Raw genomic sequence first — 15,193 nt, forward strand, 5'->3', positions numbered from 1 at the left:
GCTGTTATGAACAAGAAATCCATTGGCTTAAACTGGGAGTTGGAGGTGTAGTGATGTTTCATTGGTCTAGTAGTCTCAGTCTCTCATTGGCTGGGCTGTTACCAGCAGGAGAAAACCTTTCTTCCCCTGCTGTGGTAGTAGAGTCAGGTAGGAAAGTACCAGTTTGCAATGTACATCTCTTCCTGTGGGGTCTGCAATTGACAATGAGTAGTAGGGTGTGAGAGCTCCCCCTCCTACCTCCTGATTCCAGCTAAAGGAGGTTTCCTCTTATTAATTTTCACAACAATGGACATGCCAAAAGCTGGGAGGAAGAGCTGGGGTGAGAGTTTCTCTGGTAATTAAGGCATTCAGAAGCACCCATATATACTGGGGGATTTAGCGAACAACATACATGCCCAGGGCAGGAAAAGTGCTCAAGAAAGAGCTGAGAAGACCTTGAGCTTTCAGCTCAGGCTTATCTCTAGATCCAGTGCAAACAGGAAGTGAAGGCTAAGGCAAAATTGTAAATGACCTGGAAAAGCAGGTCTTTTCACAGACACAGGTCTGAGGGAGTGCCCCAGAATAAACCTGAGGGAAGATTTTTCTTTTTTCTTTCTTCTGCTTGCTCTCTATAATATATAAATAACTATTATAACTCAACAACCAAAAGACAACCCAATTTTAAAATGGGCGAAAGACGTGAACAGACATTTCTCAAAACAAACAAACAAAAACAAATAATAAAAAAAAAAAACCCAAAACCAACCAAAACAAAACAAACAAACAAAAAAATACAAATGCTGAACAAGCACCTGAAATGATGCTCAACATCATTAGGGTAATGCAAATCAAAACCATAATGAGATACTATTTCACAACCATTAGGATGGCCATAATAGAAATAAATAGAAAATGGCATGTGTGGATAAGGATTTGGAGAACTTGGGGCACCTGGATGGCTCAATCATTAGGTGTCTGCCTTTGGCTCAGGTCATGATCCCAGGGTCCTGGGATCAAGCCCCATATCAGGCTCCCTGCTCAGCAGGAAGCCTGCTTCTCCCTCTCCCACTCCCAATGCTTGTGTTCCCTAAAATCTTTAAAAGAACAAGCAAAACAAATAAGGATTTGGAGAACTTGAAGCCCTTATACATGGGGTATCAAAATGGTGGGAGTACAAAATGGTGCAGCTCTGTGCTCAGCAAGGAGCCTGCTGGAGATTCGTCCCCTCCTTCCCCCTCTACTCCTGCCCCGACCCCACCTTGCTCTCGCAGGCTCTCTCTAAAATAAATAAAACTTAAAAAAAATATATATATATATACATATATAAATTAAAAATAAATTTTCAGGGGCGCCTGGGTGGCTCAGTGGATTGGGCCGCTGCCTTCGGCTCGGGTCATGATCTCGGTGTCCTGGGATCGAGCCCTGCATCGGGCTCTTTGCTCAGCAGGAGGCTGCTTCTCTCTCTCTCTCTGCCTGACTCTCCGCCTACTTGTGATTTCTCTCTCTGTCAAATAAATAAATAAAATCTTTAAAAAAAATAAATAAATAAATAAATAAATTTTCAGGGCGCCTGGGTGGCTCAGTTGTTAAGGGTCTGCCTTCGGCTCAGGTCATGATCCCAGGATCCTGGGACTGAGCCCCATATCGGGCTCCCTGCTCAGCGGGAAGCCTGCTTCTCCTTCTGCTTCTGTTCCTCTCTCGTTGTTTCTCTGTCAAATAAATTAAAAAAAAATTTTTTTCAAAATGTCCAAGCAGCGCGTTTGAATGACAGAAAACTTTGGAAATGAAAAGGAACAGTAACAGTGACTGCACATAAACTTTGACACAAGGTGGTGTGACTTCCCCAAGTTCTCCAAAAGCAGGAAAGAGCTGACAGCCACCAGCTGTATTCAAAGAGTAACTGTCAACAACTGCCAGCCACTCCAGGGCCTATCTTTAAAGACTCAAAATTTCCATCTAAACATTCTTCCTTATGTTTAGACAGAATCACCAAGTAGAGTCCATTATCTCCAGTGACTTCTTGGCTTATTTGCCAGCTTCCGAGAGGGTGGTCGCCTCCAAATATTCTAAGCCAGACTGAGGGAGCAGAGGTTAGTTACATGGTGGGCTGCCTAGTGGTGGGCGATCAGCCTGGAAAATAGCAGATAATATGCTGAGCGCCGAACGAGCATTCTCTCAATCTTCACAACACCCCAATGAGGTAAGACGAGCATCACATCGTCTTACGGATGAGGACACGGAGGGCCGGTGGGATGATTCCAAGCCAAGGGTCGAAGGGGTAGAGTGGGTGTGGGAGGCTTTGTGGCTCCCAGGCCCACCCTCTCCTGCCTCGTAAGCATCTGGCTGTCATTTTTCCTACCCTGGGTTATATCAGTTACTCTGCTTATTTGCTGCCCCCCCCCACCACGAGTTTGGGACCTTTGGGATGCAGACTGGGCTATGTCCCTCTACGGACTCTACGCAAGGATACGGGCAGGGCTTCGTCTCGAGTCCCACAGCCGCCCTATGGGGAGGTCGTCCCATCACCCCAGTACAGACGAAGAAACCGACAAAGCGATGGCTCTAAGGAGCAAAGGGGGTAAAGGGCCAGGCGGCGAACCTGGTGCCACGGACAAGGAACACGAAACACCCACATCAATACGAAAGGGTCTCCCTTTCTCCCCCAGTTGAATCAACTTCTACGTGAGCCCTACGGTCGCGTACGGGTCCAAGCCCAGCCCTTATTTAAGGTCCACTCCGCCCGGGCCAGAGGGCCCAGTGGTCGTCGCGCGCAGCGTACTCTGGGAAAACCGCAGGGAGGAGCCTTAAAAGGTCCCGGGAACCTCCTACTTAGCTGTCTTAACTTTTGCCTGAGAAACATGCACCATCATAGTACTTATTTTTATCATTTTCCCTCACCATCCGTTGAGACCAGAGCTAGAAGCTGCTCAGAAAGAAGCCCCCAGAAGCTTGAGTGTTTTAAGGCACAGCAGGCATTCATCCGGGCAGCTAAGCTCTCAGGGGGCCCTTCACTTTTTCTCTAAGTTCGCTTCACACCACCGGCAGAAGGGACTACCAATGAGCTCCACCGAGTAGCAGAGGGGGCAGGGCTAGCTCTTAAAGGAACCGCAACCTCTCCGCAGACCGGAGGGTGACCCGGATGATGGCGGCCAGCGCGGGCCTAGCCTTGGCTCTCTGGCTACTACTGCCGCCGGTCGGGGTTGCAGGGGCAGGGCCCCCGCCGATCCAGGACGGCGAGTTCACGTTCCTGCTGCCTGCGGGGAGGAAGCAATGTTTCTATCAGTCTGCGCCGGCCAACGCAAGCCTCGAGACCGAGTACCAGGTACAGGGTCCCAAGTCGGGAAGCATGCGACCGAACGGAGCCAGGGCGAGGGGGCGTGGCCAAGCAGCTGAAGCGAGACAGCGATGAAAGAGGGAGGGGGAGGAGCCAGTGCGTAAGAGCGCGGGGGCGGAGCTAGGAAGAACGAGCAGGGCCTGGTGGAGACGGGGCGTGGGAGCGGAGTGGGTGTGAATAATGGCAGGAGGCGGGGTTAGAGTGAGGCGGCCGGAGGGGGCGGGGCCATCGCTTATAAGAGGGCGCGCCTCGCAGGGCAGGAACCTCACGAGTGGACGTGGCCAAAGTTGGCTCGACTTGGGGAGCTGGTGGGCGTGACCAAGATGGGCTACTAGAAAGGGCGTGGTCAAATGAGGCTTTCTCGGGGGTTGGGTTAAGGAAAGCAGGGCCCTGTCACCTCACTTGGGGTGTGGCCAGGTAAACGTCGATCAAGGAATTACGACGGGGGCGTGACCAGATGAAAGAGCCCAACCCAAAGCTGTCCTATCAATGAAGACTGAGCCAAGGCAAGGGGCGCGGTCAGAGGGACAGGTGGGGCAGGACCAGGTTGCAGGTGTAGGTGTCCGCGCTCAGGTAGGCCCCTGGTGGTCCTGGATGGGTCTGTGCGGGTTGGTCCAGCCCTGGCTTTCCCTGGCAGGTGCCCTTGGCCTACCCCTAGCCCTCCACCCTCTTACCTGTCCCCCCAGGTGATCGGAGGTGCTGGACTGGACGTGGATTTCACACTCGAGAGCCCTCAGGGCGTGCTGCTGGTCAGCGAGTCCCGCAAGGCAGATGGGGTGCACACGTGAGTCAAGTCCCACTGTCTGCCTGGGTTTAGTTTCAGCCCTGCCCCTCCCCGGTGGCCTCAGGTTACTACCTTCCCTGCCTCTCAAAGTCCGGCCAACGGGCCACTGTGGGTCATGTGCGTCTGTGTGTCTTTCTCCCAGGGTGGAGCCCACGGAGGCTGGGGACTACAAGCTGTGCTTTGACAACTCCTTCAGCACAATTTCTGAGAAGCTGGTGTTCTTCGAACTGATCTTTGACAGCCTGCAGGATGACGAGGAGGTCGAGGGCTGGGCGGAGGCTGTGGAGCCTGAGGAGATGCTGGATGTCAAGATGGAGGACATCAAGGTGCGCCCAGGCTGAGCCGGGGCCACTTGTCCCAAATCTCTGGCTTGGGGCAACAGTGCTCCCCTACTCTCCCACCTTGGCTGGGGTCTGCATCTGTCTGACCCCCCACCCGCCCTCCCACTGTGCCTTCACCCTAATTAGAACAGTAGCCACTCACAGTTAAAATAATAGTGCATTTCTAGATATAGGAATTTAAGAGCTTAAATAACTCACAAAATCTCCATATGAGGTAGGAAATGTGCTTCTGATGCCCCATTTTAACTAAGGCACAGGATGGCTAAATAACTTTCCTAAAGCCACACAGCAACTGGCAGAGCCGCATTTGAACTCAGGCAGTCTGGCTTTAGCAACTATGCTGTTAACCACTAGTAAATCCGTTTTTTTAATACTTATTTAGGCATTCAATTCTCACTGCAATTCAGAGGAAACGAAGGCCCAGAGAGGCTAATAAATTTGCTCAAGGTCACACAGCCAGGCAGCCAGCCAGAGGATTTAGACTCAGGCAGTCTGGCCACAAGTTTCCTGTCAGCTCTCTCCTCCTGAAACATAAGCTCACCCCATCCCCCCAGTTTTCTTGGTCCCTGCTCCCCAAAGGGCAGAGGCCTGACCCTGCCCCTCTCTCTGTTCCACAGGAGTCCATCGAAACCATGAAGACCCGGTTGGAGCGTAGCATCCAGATGCTGACGCTCCTGCGGGCCTTTGAGGCACGTGATCGCAACCTGCAGGAGGGCAACCTGGAGCGAGTCAACTTCTGGTCTGCAGTGAACGTGGCTGTGCTGCTGCTGGTGGCCGTGCTCCAAGTCTGCACGCTCAAGCGCTTCTTCCAGGACAAGCGCCCTGTGCCCACGTAGCCCCAGAAGGAAGAACAGGGAAAGGAGGGGCAGCAGGGCACGTGTGTGTGAGATCTGGGGTCCGTTCCCCGAACTGCTTCCTATGGGAGGGGAGGCCACGCAGTCACAGCCCGAGGTGTGGCCCTCGTGTGTCTCTTCCCTGCCAGGAGCCAGGCGAGAAACACTTGTTGGCTTGGCCGACAGGCCTGGGCCCTCCAGGAGGGACAGCTCAGTGGCTGCACCTGCTTTCCTGGGAATTATGCATGGAGGGGACGGCACTGCAGCATTTGAACGCGACCCTTGGACCTTCTGGCCCCTTTCCATGTCCCCTCTGGTAATGCGTGTGCCTTAGCCCGGGGCCCAGCCTGCACTGGCACAGCTCAGCGTGGGATGGGGGCCAGGAAGCAAGCTCGCCTTCCCTTCCCTCCTGGCCTTCTGAGGCAGGAGATGGCGGGAAGGGGCTTGCTGCTTGTGGGACCCCACACATTCCTCTGTCTCCCTGTCGCCCCACCAGAGGCCTGTTGTTGCTGCTGGGGGCAGCTCCCGGGCGGGGGCCGGCCTGCTGATGCCAGGGGCCGGGAAGGAGACACAGCTACAGTGTTCTTGCCAGGAGAGTCACTTTATTGAGAGGAAGGAGCCCAGCCCCTCAGCCCAGCGCCAGGTGGGCTCGCTGTGGGGTCTCATACCAGAACTCCAAGAGTGGGGGGCGGGGGGCTGCACGGCCACCCGCCCCTCCTGCTCTCTCTGCAGAGGCCCCAGGCAGGGCTGAGGGGTGGCCCAGGCAAAGCTTTTGCGCAGGAGCTTCACGGAACAAAGGGCGGTCTGGCCTGGGCACTGGAGTCAATAAATTATGGTCAGAAAATCACAGAGCCTGGTGTCTGGGGCTCAGGGACACCAGCCAGGACAGATCTGCCCCCCAAGGGGGCAAACCAGGCAGGCGGGAGGGGTCTCCCACGAAGCTCAGAAGAAAGGCCGGGCGGGAGCCGATGGAGGTGGTCGCCTGGGCACAAGAGAAAAATCAGAAAGCAAAGTTTAACTGTGACCTGGGCTGAGCCAGAAGGCCTTGGACCCGGGTGGAGTCCTCAGGACTGCAGTGCTGGGGAGGGGGCCCTGATCACGGCCGTCGGGGTCAGAGGGCTGGGATTCCCTCTCTCCTGCGTGATTCTGCTGCCCACCACAGGCCCGTGTCAGGGGCTGCAGCCAGGCCCCTGGGTTAGTATGTGCGGAGGGGGTGCGGCGAACGTTTGTCCCCATGCCTGATGTGTTCTGAAAACCAAGAGATTTTCCCTCTAAAGCACGCTTGCCTCTGGAACAAGTGAGCTCGCCCCGGGAGCAAGGTGGGAGATGGCCCACGGTGGCGGGGTGGAGGGAGTGGTCCTTGTCAGAGGCCTGCCTGGGGAAGGTTGAGCGGCCCACGTCCTCAGCCTGAACGCCAACACAAAAGGCCCACACAGCAGCCACCAGAAGCTTCTTCCCTTTATTTTAGTTTATTAATAGGATACAGAGTGCAGGCACTTACAGTGGTCAAACCGAGCGAGGAGCGAGCAAGGGCTGCTCTGCCATGGGCCGCTGGAGGCCCACCCCATCGGGGAGGCCTGGGTGGGAGCCAGGAGCCCCTCCGAGCCTCCCCACTTACTCAGCCCTGAGCCCGAGCCACCCCGGGGACCTAGGAGGAGGAGGGGACCCAGGGAGGAGAGCGCGAGGCCGGCAGGACGGAGGCTTCCGGCCCCGGCGAAGGCACCTCCGGCAGCCGAGGCTCAGCCGTGTGATTAATACGGCCACAGAAGGAATATTTACAACTTGCAGGGTGGGCAGTGCAGGGCCTGCTGGGCCTGGCTTGCTGCCTGGAGCTCCTGCTGCTGAGAAGCGGACATGCTCCTTGGGCCCCCGGAAGAGCTGGGGGGACAGGCACTCTTGCTGCCCCGGTTTCCAAAAGGCCTGTTCTTCTCAGGCTTTCCGGGCCAGAGAAGCCCGGGGTGAGTCCCCACCCCTGGCCCCGGGGCAGGGATGCTCATTTGAGATGGCGCCCAGAGCACTCCCTCCTCTGCGACCCTGTGGCTCCATCCCCCAAAGTGCAACGGCCCAGCTCCCCACCCCTGCCTCAGGGTTCCAGGGCTCCTTCTTCAGTGCTGTGTCCAGCTGGGGATGGGGGCCAAGGTTAAGGAGGAGTCAGGGGGCTGCCCACAGGGAGCCTGGTCCTGGCACATGGATGACAGGGCCGGGGACGGCGGAGGGGCCTGGACCACCGAAGCTCCCGCATGGTGGGGGTGGGGGTGCGAAGACCCCCCGAGAACACGCCCCCCGTGGCCTAGTCCCCCGTGGCCTAGTCGAGCAGGGATGGCTCGGCTGGGCGGATAATGGTGGGCCGGCTGGGCGCAGCAGGGGGTCTTCTACTGCAAAGAGAATAAAGACAGATGGGGAGGGGAGGGGGGACATGGCAGTGAGGCCGTAAGTAGGACAAGGGGGGGGACCCAGGCCCCTACTCCCCCCACGGTGCCCGATGCTCTGAACGCTGCTGGACACGAAGGAGCTTGCGTGTGACTCTGGGTGAGTCCCCGCCCACCCCGCACTTCGGGTTCCTCACGGGAGAACTCTGGACAACACAGCCTGGCCTGCTGGATGGGGTGAGGCAAGGCGGGGTGTGCCGCGGCTCGTGTGTGTGTCCTCAGTAAGGAAACAAAGCTGAAAACCAGGAGAAGGGGCCCCAGGCGCAGAGTCCCAATCTGCATGGTGGGCCACCCGCTGAGGCAGAGGCCAGGCCTGGGAACCTGGGAGTCAGCCTGACTCTCCATTGCTCTGTGACTTTGGGCAAGCAAGCTGGGCTCTCTGGGCCTTAGTTTTCACGCCAGCGAAAGGGGTATGAAGGCTCTATTTCCCGCAGGGTGCAAGGAGAGCTCCTTGATTCGAGGAGAGGCCTCAGGGCGCAGGCTGGTGGCTCTAGTGGTGGGCAGTGAGTGTGGGGAGGGGGGTCCAGCCTTACCTGGGCACTCCAGGGGGGATGCCGGGTGGAATCCGTGCCGGCCGAGACGGGATCTGAGGTGGGGCCGAGAAGGGGTCATTGTTGGCAAACACGCTCTGGGGTCCAGGCCTGGACGGGATGGGGGGCGCAGCGAAGGAGGCCGCTGCCCCCACTGGCACGGGAATCAGAGGGGGCCCCGGGGTCGGGCCTCTCACTGCTGGCGGCCGGCCCGGGGGGTGCACGCTGGACACAGGTCGGCGCTGTGGAGTGGGGCTGTGGAGGAAGGAGAGGTGTGAGCTGGAGAAGCGGGTGGGGAGCACCAGCCTTGCCAGGGTGGCTGTGGAAACCCAAGAGGGCCAGGGGGTGGCACGGGCTGGCAGCGGCCGCAGCCCAGGGGGGCACAGGGGCATGTCTACTCCTGGCAGCAGGCTGCATGGTGTCCCGGGCCCCTCCATCCGCCCCGCCACCACGGGCTTAGCAATGGCTGTGCCCCCAGCTAAAACTCGAGCCAGGGCCTGCCAGTACCTCTCCTCGGCCACCAGGGGCTCCTACTTCTCTCTGACCTCACTCCTAGGGCCACTTCGGTCTCACCAGTCCTGTTCGGGCCTGTCTGCTTCCCGCTTCCTCTAATCCACCCCCATTAAGCAGAAATCCTTCCAGAGCCCAGCCTTGACTCCAAATCAAGTCCAGTGCCTCTAACCCTGCCCTGGGCACCCCATGGGCTCCCCCCTGGGCTGCAGCGCCTGCTGTTCCTTCTTTCTAAGTAACTCCCTGGCTCATGGAGGCCTTGACAGGGCTGACACCTTCTAGGAGATTCCCCTGACCGACCCTCTGTGCTCCTGCCCTGTCACCGGTTAGGTGTCCCAGTCTGAGGCTCTGCACTGCCCCTGCCAGAGTATGTCCATCCAACAGCTCGGAGGTGGCTGAGGGGGCAGGGGACAGGGCAGTCATGCCCTCCAGCTGCTTGCGCAGATCCCCCCAACCAGCTGTTCTTGCCTGTGCTCTGTGCTCCAGGACCATGACCCCAGGGCCCCTGCTGCCCTGGCCTCTCGCCCTCTCCGGCTTCTACTTGGGCTTAACGGGTGGGAAACACCAGGAGTCAGACGGGCCTTCCAGCCACCCCTTCTCTCTCCTTGTCCTTCAGGCCCAGGCCGGGCAGCAGCTCCCACTGCGACTAGGTCCCCTCACCCCAGCCACCCCCGGGGCTGGGGCCTGGCAGGCCACATTGGGAGAGCCGGGGACTCGCGGGAAAGTGGCCTCCGCAGACTCCAGGCGCCCCGGCCTCTCGGACCTGTGGCTGGTGGCGCTCTGTAGCCAGGTGTCATCGACGGGCGGCGGCACGGGCGTGGACACGGTGCTGGTGCTGATGTCCCCGATGATGTTGAGGGCCTCCTTGAGCGCGTGGTACATGCGCAGCATGTCGTCCCGCCGCTGGGCCTGGTCGGCCGACTCCTCCATGAGGCTGCTCTGGTCCGCCGAGGAGTATAGGTAGGCTAGCAGCTCGTGGTGGATGAAGGCCTTGGTCTGGGGGGCAAGGGGCAGAGGGGTCAGGGCGTCCCCCCCCGACCTAACCTTAGGACAAGCCCGTCCCAAGCATCTGCCACACCCAGCGGGCTGTCTGGTCTTTAACTTTACGTACGACACAGATGATGTTGGAACTGCGGATGAGCCTTCTACCTGGCTGTTGGCCGCGTCTCTCCGGGGCCCTGTCACGTGTCCTTCCAGCCCGGTCCACGAGACGCTTACTAAACTTCTCAAGTCCTGCCTCTTTTACTGCTGTTTTTCCTCCCATTTCTTGTCTTCCAGCTGGTTTTCATTAAAAAGCTACTAGTTTCTGTTAATTTTATGCTCTGTTCCTTTCTACCACCTCTTACAGGATACAGGAGTTTCTTAGTTACTTTTTGGAGTTTCTGGGTTCATGTTCACGTGCCCAGGAGCTTCTCCAACGAGGAATAACTTTTCCTATTCTTTTGCAGAGTTTCGCAACTCTAAATGATTTTTCTGATCAAACTGCATTGGCTAGTAACTCTATAAGAAAGTTTGTTTGCTTGTTTGAAGATTTTTATTTATGTATTTCAGAGCGAGAGAGAGTGCGTGTGAGCAGGGGGAGGAACAGAGGGAGAGAGATCCCCAAGCAGACGCCTCACTGAGGGCAGAGCCCGATGCGGGACTCGATCCCAGGACCCTGAGCTGAAATCAAGAGTCAGATGCTCAACCAACTGAGCCACTCTGGTGCCCCTCAAGGAAGTTTTAAACCCAAGTGGAGATGGCCAACTTGTTCTTGTTTTTAGAGGGGATGTTTCCTGTGCTTCCCCATCAGGGCAGGAGTGGCTCTGAGGCTGAAATGCAGACTTGTAACAGAGGACTCCTACCACTGTCTTTTTTAAAAACAGATTTGACTTTTCCCAAACGAACTTTCAGAATCTGCCAAAATTACCTCACCTGAGGGTTGTTTGCCCTCCTGTTTTCCGGAGCCCTCCTGTGCATTCTGTTATGTTCCACAGTTTTCCACTTCCTGAGCAAGACTTATTATCAACCGAGAGGTCCTCCTCCCCTTCTTTATGTATTAAATGGATTCAATTACAGGGACAGAGATTTCTAATCTTCGGCCACCACGCAACAACGCTAAGATAACGACAAGTATGTATGTGCTCAGTGTGAGTATGGGCAAAGGTCTCTGTGGGAGAAATTCCTGCGAGTAGATACTCTGGGGCCAAACCACGCATGCATTTTAAATTTCATAGTGGCGGGAGCAAGTATATGGTAATTCCTATAGGTGAAGAACATACCAGCACACCCAGGAAACCTGACAGTGCTCAGCCCGAAGCAGATCGTGAAGAGCGCGGTGAAGAAGAAGGGACTTGGGATTTTTGCTCTGGATCCTGTTCCACCGAGAGCTTTTACAGGCGTGACAGGAACCGAGCCTGGTCTACGGAGACTGGTGAGTGCCCAGCTGAGCTGGAGGCCTGAGGCAGGAGCCCCCCGCACCCTCCCAGCAACCTAGAGCCAGACCAGAAAGCAGGCTAAAGCTCTGAGCGGCTCAGGAGCCGTGGAGGAGGTAGGTAATGCCCCGGAGCGAAGGGAGGCTGGGCTGCAGGCCAGCAGGAGGTCGCAGTTTGGGACCTACTCCGTCTGGGTTTTTATCCCACCTCCCACTCTGCTGAGTGACTCAGGGCAGGTTTCTTGACCTTGCTGGGCCTCGTCCTGTCTATAAAATGGAAATGACAGCAGCCCCTCTCCTAGGGTTATCGTAAGGCTGAAAAAATTCAGAGTAAGCGTAGATGTGTGGTATTAGCTTTAAGTACCTAAGAAAACGGGAGTGAGCCCCGTGTGGCCTGCACCTTCCAATTTCCTGAGAGAGGCGGAGAATCCTGATTCTGATGTTAAAAAAGTAGTGACTCACTCTAACTTTAGATTTTAAGTAAAACAGTGTAGGGACGCCTGGGTGGCTCAGTCGGTTAGGCGTCTACCTTCAGCTCAGGTCACAATCCCGGGGTCCTGGGACCAAGCCCCACGTCGGGCTCCCCACCCAGCAGGGAGTCTGCTTTTCCCTCTGTCCCTCCCATCGTTCATGCTCTCACTCCCTCTCTCTCAAATAAATAAATAAAATCTTTTAAAAACCAAACACACAGCGTTCAGGCCGATTTGGCTGTGGTGCCCCGGCCCCCGCCCCTGCACCCGCAGGCCCTCTCCCCTCCCCAACCATGGCCTCGAACTCACGTTGTTGATCATGAGGTGCATGATGGTCTTTGGCATGAGGTCGCGGATGGACTTGTTGATGATGGCCACGTACGAGTCCACCAGGTTGCGAATGGTCTCCACCTGCCGCTCCAGCTGCGGGTCCATGGAGAAGGTGTTCTCCTGGACACCGTCCTCATTTTCTGCCTGCAGGGGAAAGGGCGCAGATGGTGAGGCGAGCCTGGGGAGTCTCCCTTCTCTGAGAACTGCTTGCCGAGGCCTGTCCACCGCCATCTTCCCGGGGACATCCCCTGATGGTCAGGTTGACGCTGTGAGGCCTGCTTGCCCCTGGCCTGAGCTGCCCGGACCTGGGGCGACCGTGGTCCAAGGTGATTAGACCCATTCACCTGGTGACCGGAACATGTTAATTTGGGGGCCTAGGGCAGCCATGTTCACTCTACCTCAAGGACAGGAGGAGGAGAGGGAACAAAACAGATGGGATCCCAGGCCATGTAGCTCCCCGGCCTTGGCTTTAGTTCTCCGAAGTTCCAGAGAACTTCTGGACCGTGACTGTAAAACCTTCTCCACCTCTCTCCTTTGTTTGCTCAAGAGAGCACAGGCTACATGCCTGGAAATGACCCACCCAGGCAGATGCTAGACTCCATCCTCTCCTAGGAGGGGCCAGTTCTGCTCAAGGAGCGTCAGTCGGGCAGGGCAGTTCCTCACCTGGTCCTTCTCAGGGTAGACCCCGGCTCGGAGGAATGAGGCCTTCCAGCTGTCCACGTCCTCCTGGGAGTCACAGGCCAGCTCGATCTGCCGAAGGTCCTTGTAGACGTTCCTGCGGCAAGAGGAAGAGGCCCGTTCTTTTTTTTTTTTTTTTTTTATTTATTTATTTATTTATTTATTTGACAGAGAGAGATCACAAGTAGGCAGAGAGGCAGGCAGAGAGAGAGAGAGAGGAGGAAGCAGGCTCCCTGCCGAGCAGAGAGCCCGATGCGGGACTCGATCCCAGGACCCTGAGATCATGACCTGAGCCGAAGGCAGCGGCTTAACCCACTGAGCCACCCAGGCGCCCCAAGAGGCCCGTTCTTGACCCTGCGCACAGGCCTGGCCGGTGCAGGAGCTGCAGCGAGGGCTCTGGGGTCTAACGGACAGGGACTCACACCCGAGCCGGGCATAGCCCGAGCCCCAGGATGGTAGCAGCGCCTGCACCATGTCGGGCTGACGGAGCCCCAAGTCAGTGCCCACAGCAGCCAGGACCGTGCCAAGAGCAGAGCGTGTGCTCAGCGAGCATCTGCACCCAGCAGCGTCCGGGGGTTTTGTTTTTTTTTGCGCCTTTAGTCGACGCCTCTCTTTCTCCTGGGCACCTCTCCTCATTCATGCTCTCCTGTGGGGGCCGAAGCCTGCCGAAGATACTCTCAGAAGCGGGCATGTGTTCCCATCGAGGTGTCTTCAGGGAGGTTATAGCCAAACTGTGCACAAGAACATTCTGTGATGGGAGAATAGTTCTCAACCGCGCTGTCGGCTGAGGTAGCAACAAGCCACAGACGGGTTCTTCGTGAGCACCGCGAGGGCAGCGGAGGAAGTTCACTCAGGTTGCGTTTCATTTCAGTCAATTTACATTTAAATGGCTAAATGAGGCCAGTGGCTACTGCACTGGACAGTGAAGGTCTAGAATGTGCGCACATTCCCGGGGGCTGGGCTGTGGGGAATGGAGGGCTGTGGAGCTGTCCCAGGACAGGACGGAGACTCCCAGCTACCACATGGGAGATACTGGGCAAATGTAGGTCTGTGAGCAGAAGGCCGGTGTAGAGCCACAGGCTGGAGGAAAAGCGGACGGACACCATATGGATGGCATTTATGGATGGTGTTCTGTAGGCCAGATCCCACAAGGCAGGTGTGGCCAAGATGGCCCAGCCATCCCAAAGCTTTTGTCTGAGATCGGAGTTTGGGGTTAGTCACGACCTTGTGATGGAGCTACGGCTGGCCGGCAGTCGGCAAGTCCAGAGACTGTGCCCTCCGACTTCTGGAAGGAGTCTTAGGGAGTGAGGGGCACGCCTTCAGTGCTCCTTCTCCTCCTCCCTAGTACTGCATGGAACATCATCATGATGGCTGGTGCTTGGGCAGCCATCTTGGAAAAGGAGGAGGAGGGCTCCGGAGTAGGAACACCTGGGCCTGGAAGCCGGAGGAACTGGCCCCTGCCCTGGATGGTGAAGCCATAGAAAACCCAAACCTCTGTCTTGTTTCCAGGACTACTATTCTGGCTTTCCTGGGCTCACTCCTAAATACTACGTTAGGTACAACCTTCACCCCCTCACGCAGGGGATCAGGGGCTGGGGAGGCGGGACAGCTGCCCTGTGCTCAGCAATGAAGAACCTCCAAGCCAAAGCCCAGGGTCTGCCTCATGCCCTTGAGCTTTTTAAGCAGGGGAGGTGGGGGTGCAGGGGGAGAGCCGAAGAGATAAAAGGTTTTTGGAGCCAGCTGATGGCAAAGTGGGCCCCAGAGCTTTTGGCCAGCCCAGAACAAAGTGGGATTGAGCTACTCTTACACAAAACATGACATGAGGCTTTTGCCTCGAACCGATGGCAGCGTGGGAGCAGTGGGCCGCAGGGAAGGTGGTCCTGGGGCAGCGGGGATGGTGTGTCCACACACGGCCCTTCCTCCTACTCTCAGACCTCCTGCCAGAACTGGGTTTCTTCCCCAGCTGAGAAAAGCATCTTTGTTTGTGCTAACGTCTCCCCGCTCCACAGCAATGCCCGTGGGGGTGGATTCAGCAAGGCCCCCTGTGCCCTTCTCTTCTCTCTCGACACTCACCCAGCGGTCTCACCCTGACTTTGACCATCACCTTGCAGTAACAGCTCCCCAGTTCACACCCTGCCTGGAGCTCGTTCCAGAACATCAGACTCTGGAACCTACACATCCACCTCCTGGACTCCCCTATGTGGTGTCTCACAGGCCCCTCTCCCTGACCGTTCCCAACCCTATGCTGACTCTGCCTTCTACATCTCAGCAGAGGGCAGCCCGGTCCCTGCGGTGCTCAGGGTCCCCAGAAAATGCCTTCTTCTCTTGTACCTGCATCCACCAGGCCTCTGGTCAGCTCTGACTCTCCGAATAGGCAACCTCCCCCTCTAAGTCCTCGGCCCCACCCGGACCAGTGCCATCCCATCAACCCTGGTCTCCCAGCTCTGGCCCTGTGCTCCCCGCATAGCCACCAGGAGGCGCCCGTGAGCACCCGAGCCAGGACCAGTTCCTCCCCAGCTCAGAACCCTCTATGGCTCCCGCCTCACTTCATCATGTCTCTGC

At 56.9% G+C, this 15,193-nt stretch overlaps 2 protein-coding genes across 10 annotated transcripts in view; one reads left to right on the forward strand and one right to left on the reverse strand.

Moving 5' to 3' along the window:
* The first annotated feature begins 2,997 nt into the window (after nt 1–2,997).
* On the forward strand, nt 2,998–6,118 carry TMED1 (transmembrane p24 trafficking protein 1). Of its 2 annotated transcripts, XM_045084036.1 has the most exons (5): nt 3,182–3,301; nt 3,731–3,886; nt 4,000–4,097; nt 4,240–4,423; nt 5,056–6,118. In XM_045084036.1, exons 2-5 carry the CDS (start codon nt 3,803–3,805, stop codon nt 5,272–5,274), a joined length of 585 nt encoding a protein of 194 aa, XP_044939971.1. In that variant the 5' UTR covers nt 3,182–3,301; nt 3,731–3,802; the 3' UTR covers nt 5,275–6,118. The 2 variants fall into 2 exon arrangements, with proteins under 2 accessions (XP_004748478.1, XP_044939971.1); XM_004748421.3 differs by lacking the exon at nt 3,731–3,886 and having other exon boundaries at nt 2,998–3,301.
* Nucleotides 5,854–15,193, reverse strand: part of DNM2 (dynamin 2) — an 83,902-nt gene continuing 74,562 nt past the window's right edge. For 4 of the 8 annotated variants that reach the window (XM_045084006.1, XM_045083992.1, XM_045084001.1 and 1 more), the window contains 5 exons: nt 12,617–12,728; nt 11,933–12,097; nt 9,504–9,736; nt 8,234–8,485; nt 6,712–7,646 (listed from right to left, as the gene is read on the reverse strand). In XM_045084006.1, the coding sequence (XP_044939941.1) occupies nt 7,577–7,646; nt 8,234–8,485; nt 9,504–9,736; nt 11,933–12,097; nt 12,617–12,728 (832 nt within the window). In that variant the 3' untranslated portion in view covers nt 6,712–7,576. Of the gene's footprint in view, nt 6,254–6,711; nt 7,647–8,233; nt 8,486–9,503; nt 9,737–11,932; nt 12,098–12,616; nt 12,729–15,193 lie in introns of those variants that run through there. The other 4 variants (XM_045084008.1, XM_045083997.1, XM_045083993.1 and 1 more) reach the window with 2 other exon arrangements.

The sequence above is a fragment of the Mustela putorius genome, unplaced genomic scaffold (assembly GCF_011764305.1).
Source record: "Mustela putorius furo isolate JIRA1106 unplaced genomic scaffold, ASM1176430v1.1 tig00000095_pilon_pilon_pilon, whole genome shotgun sequence".
NCBI lineage: Eukaryota > Metazoa > Chordata > Mammalia > Carnivora > Mustelidae > Mustela > Mustela putorius.

What these genes read in the sequence shown, in the direction of transcription:
- TMED1 (XM_004748421.3), top strand. Translation starts at nt 3,119, where the DNA reads ATGATGGCGGCCAGCGCGGGCCTAGCCTTGGCTCTCTGGCTACTACTG. An exon ending in AAGGCAGATGGGGTGCACAC is followed by an intron (nt 4,098 to 4,239) that starts GTGAGTCAAGTC and finishes TCTTTCTCCCAG; the next exon opens with GGTGGAGCCCACGGAGGCTG. An exon ending in TCAAGATGGAGGACATCAAG is followed by an intron (nt 4,424 to 5,055) that starts GTGCGCCCAGGC and finishes TCTGTTCCACAG; the next exon opens with GAGTCCATCGAAACCATGAA.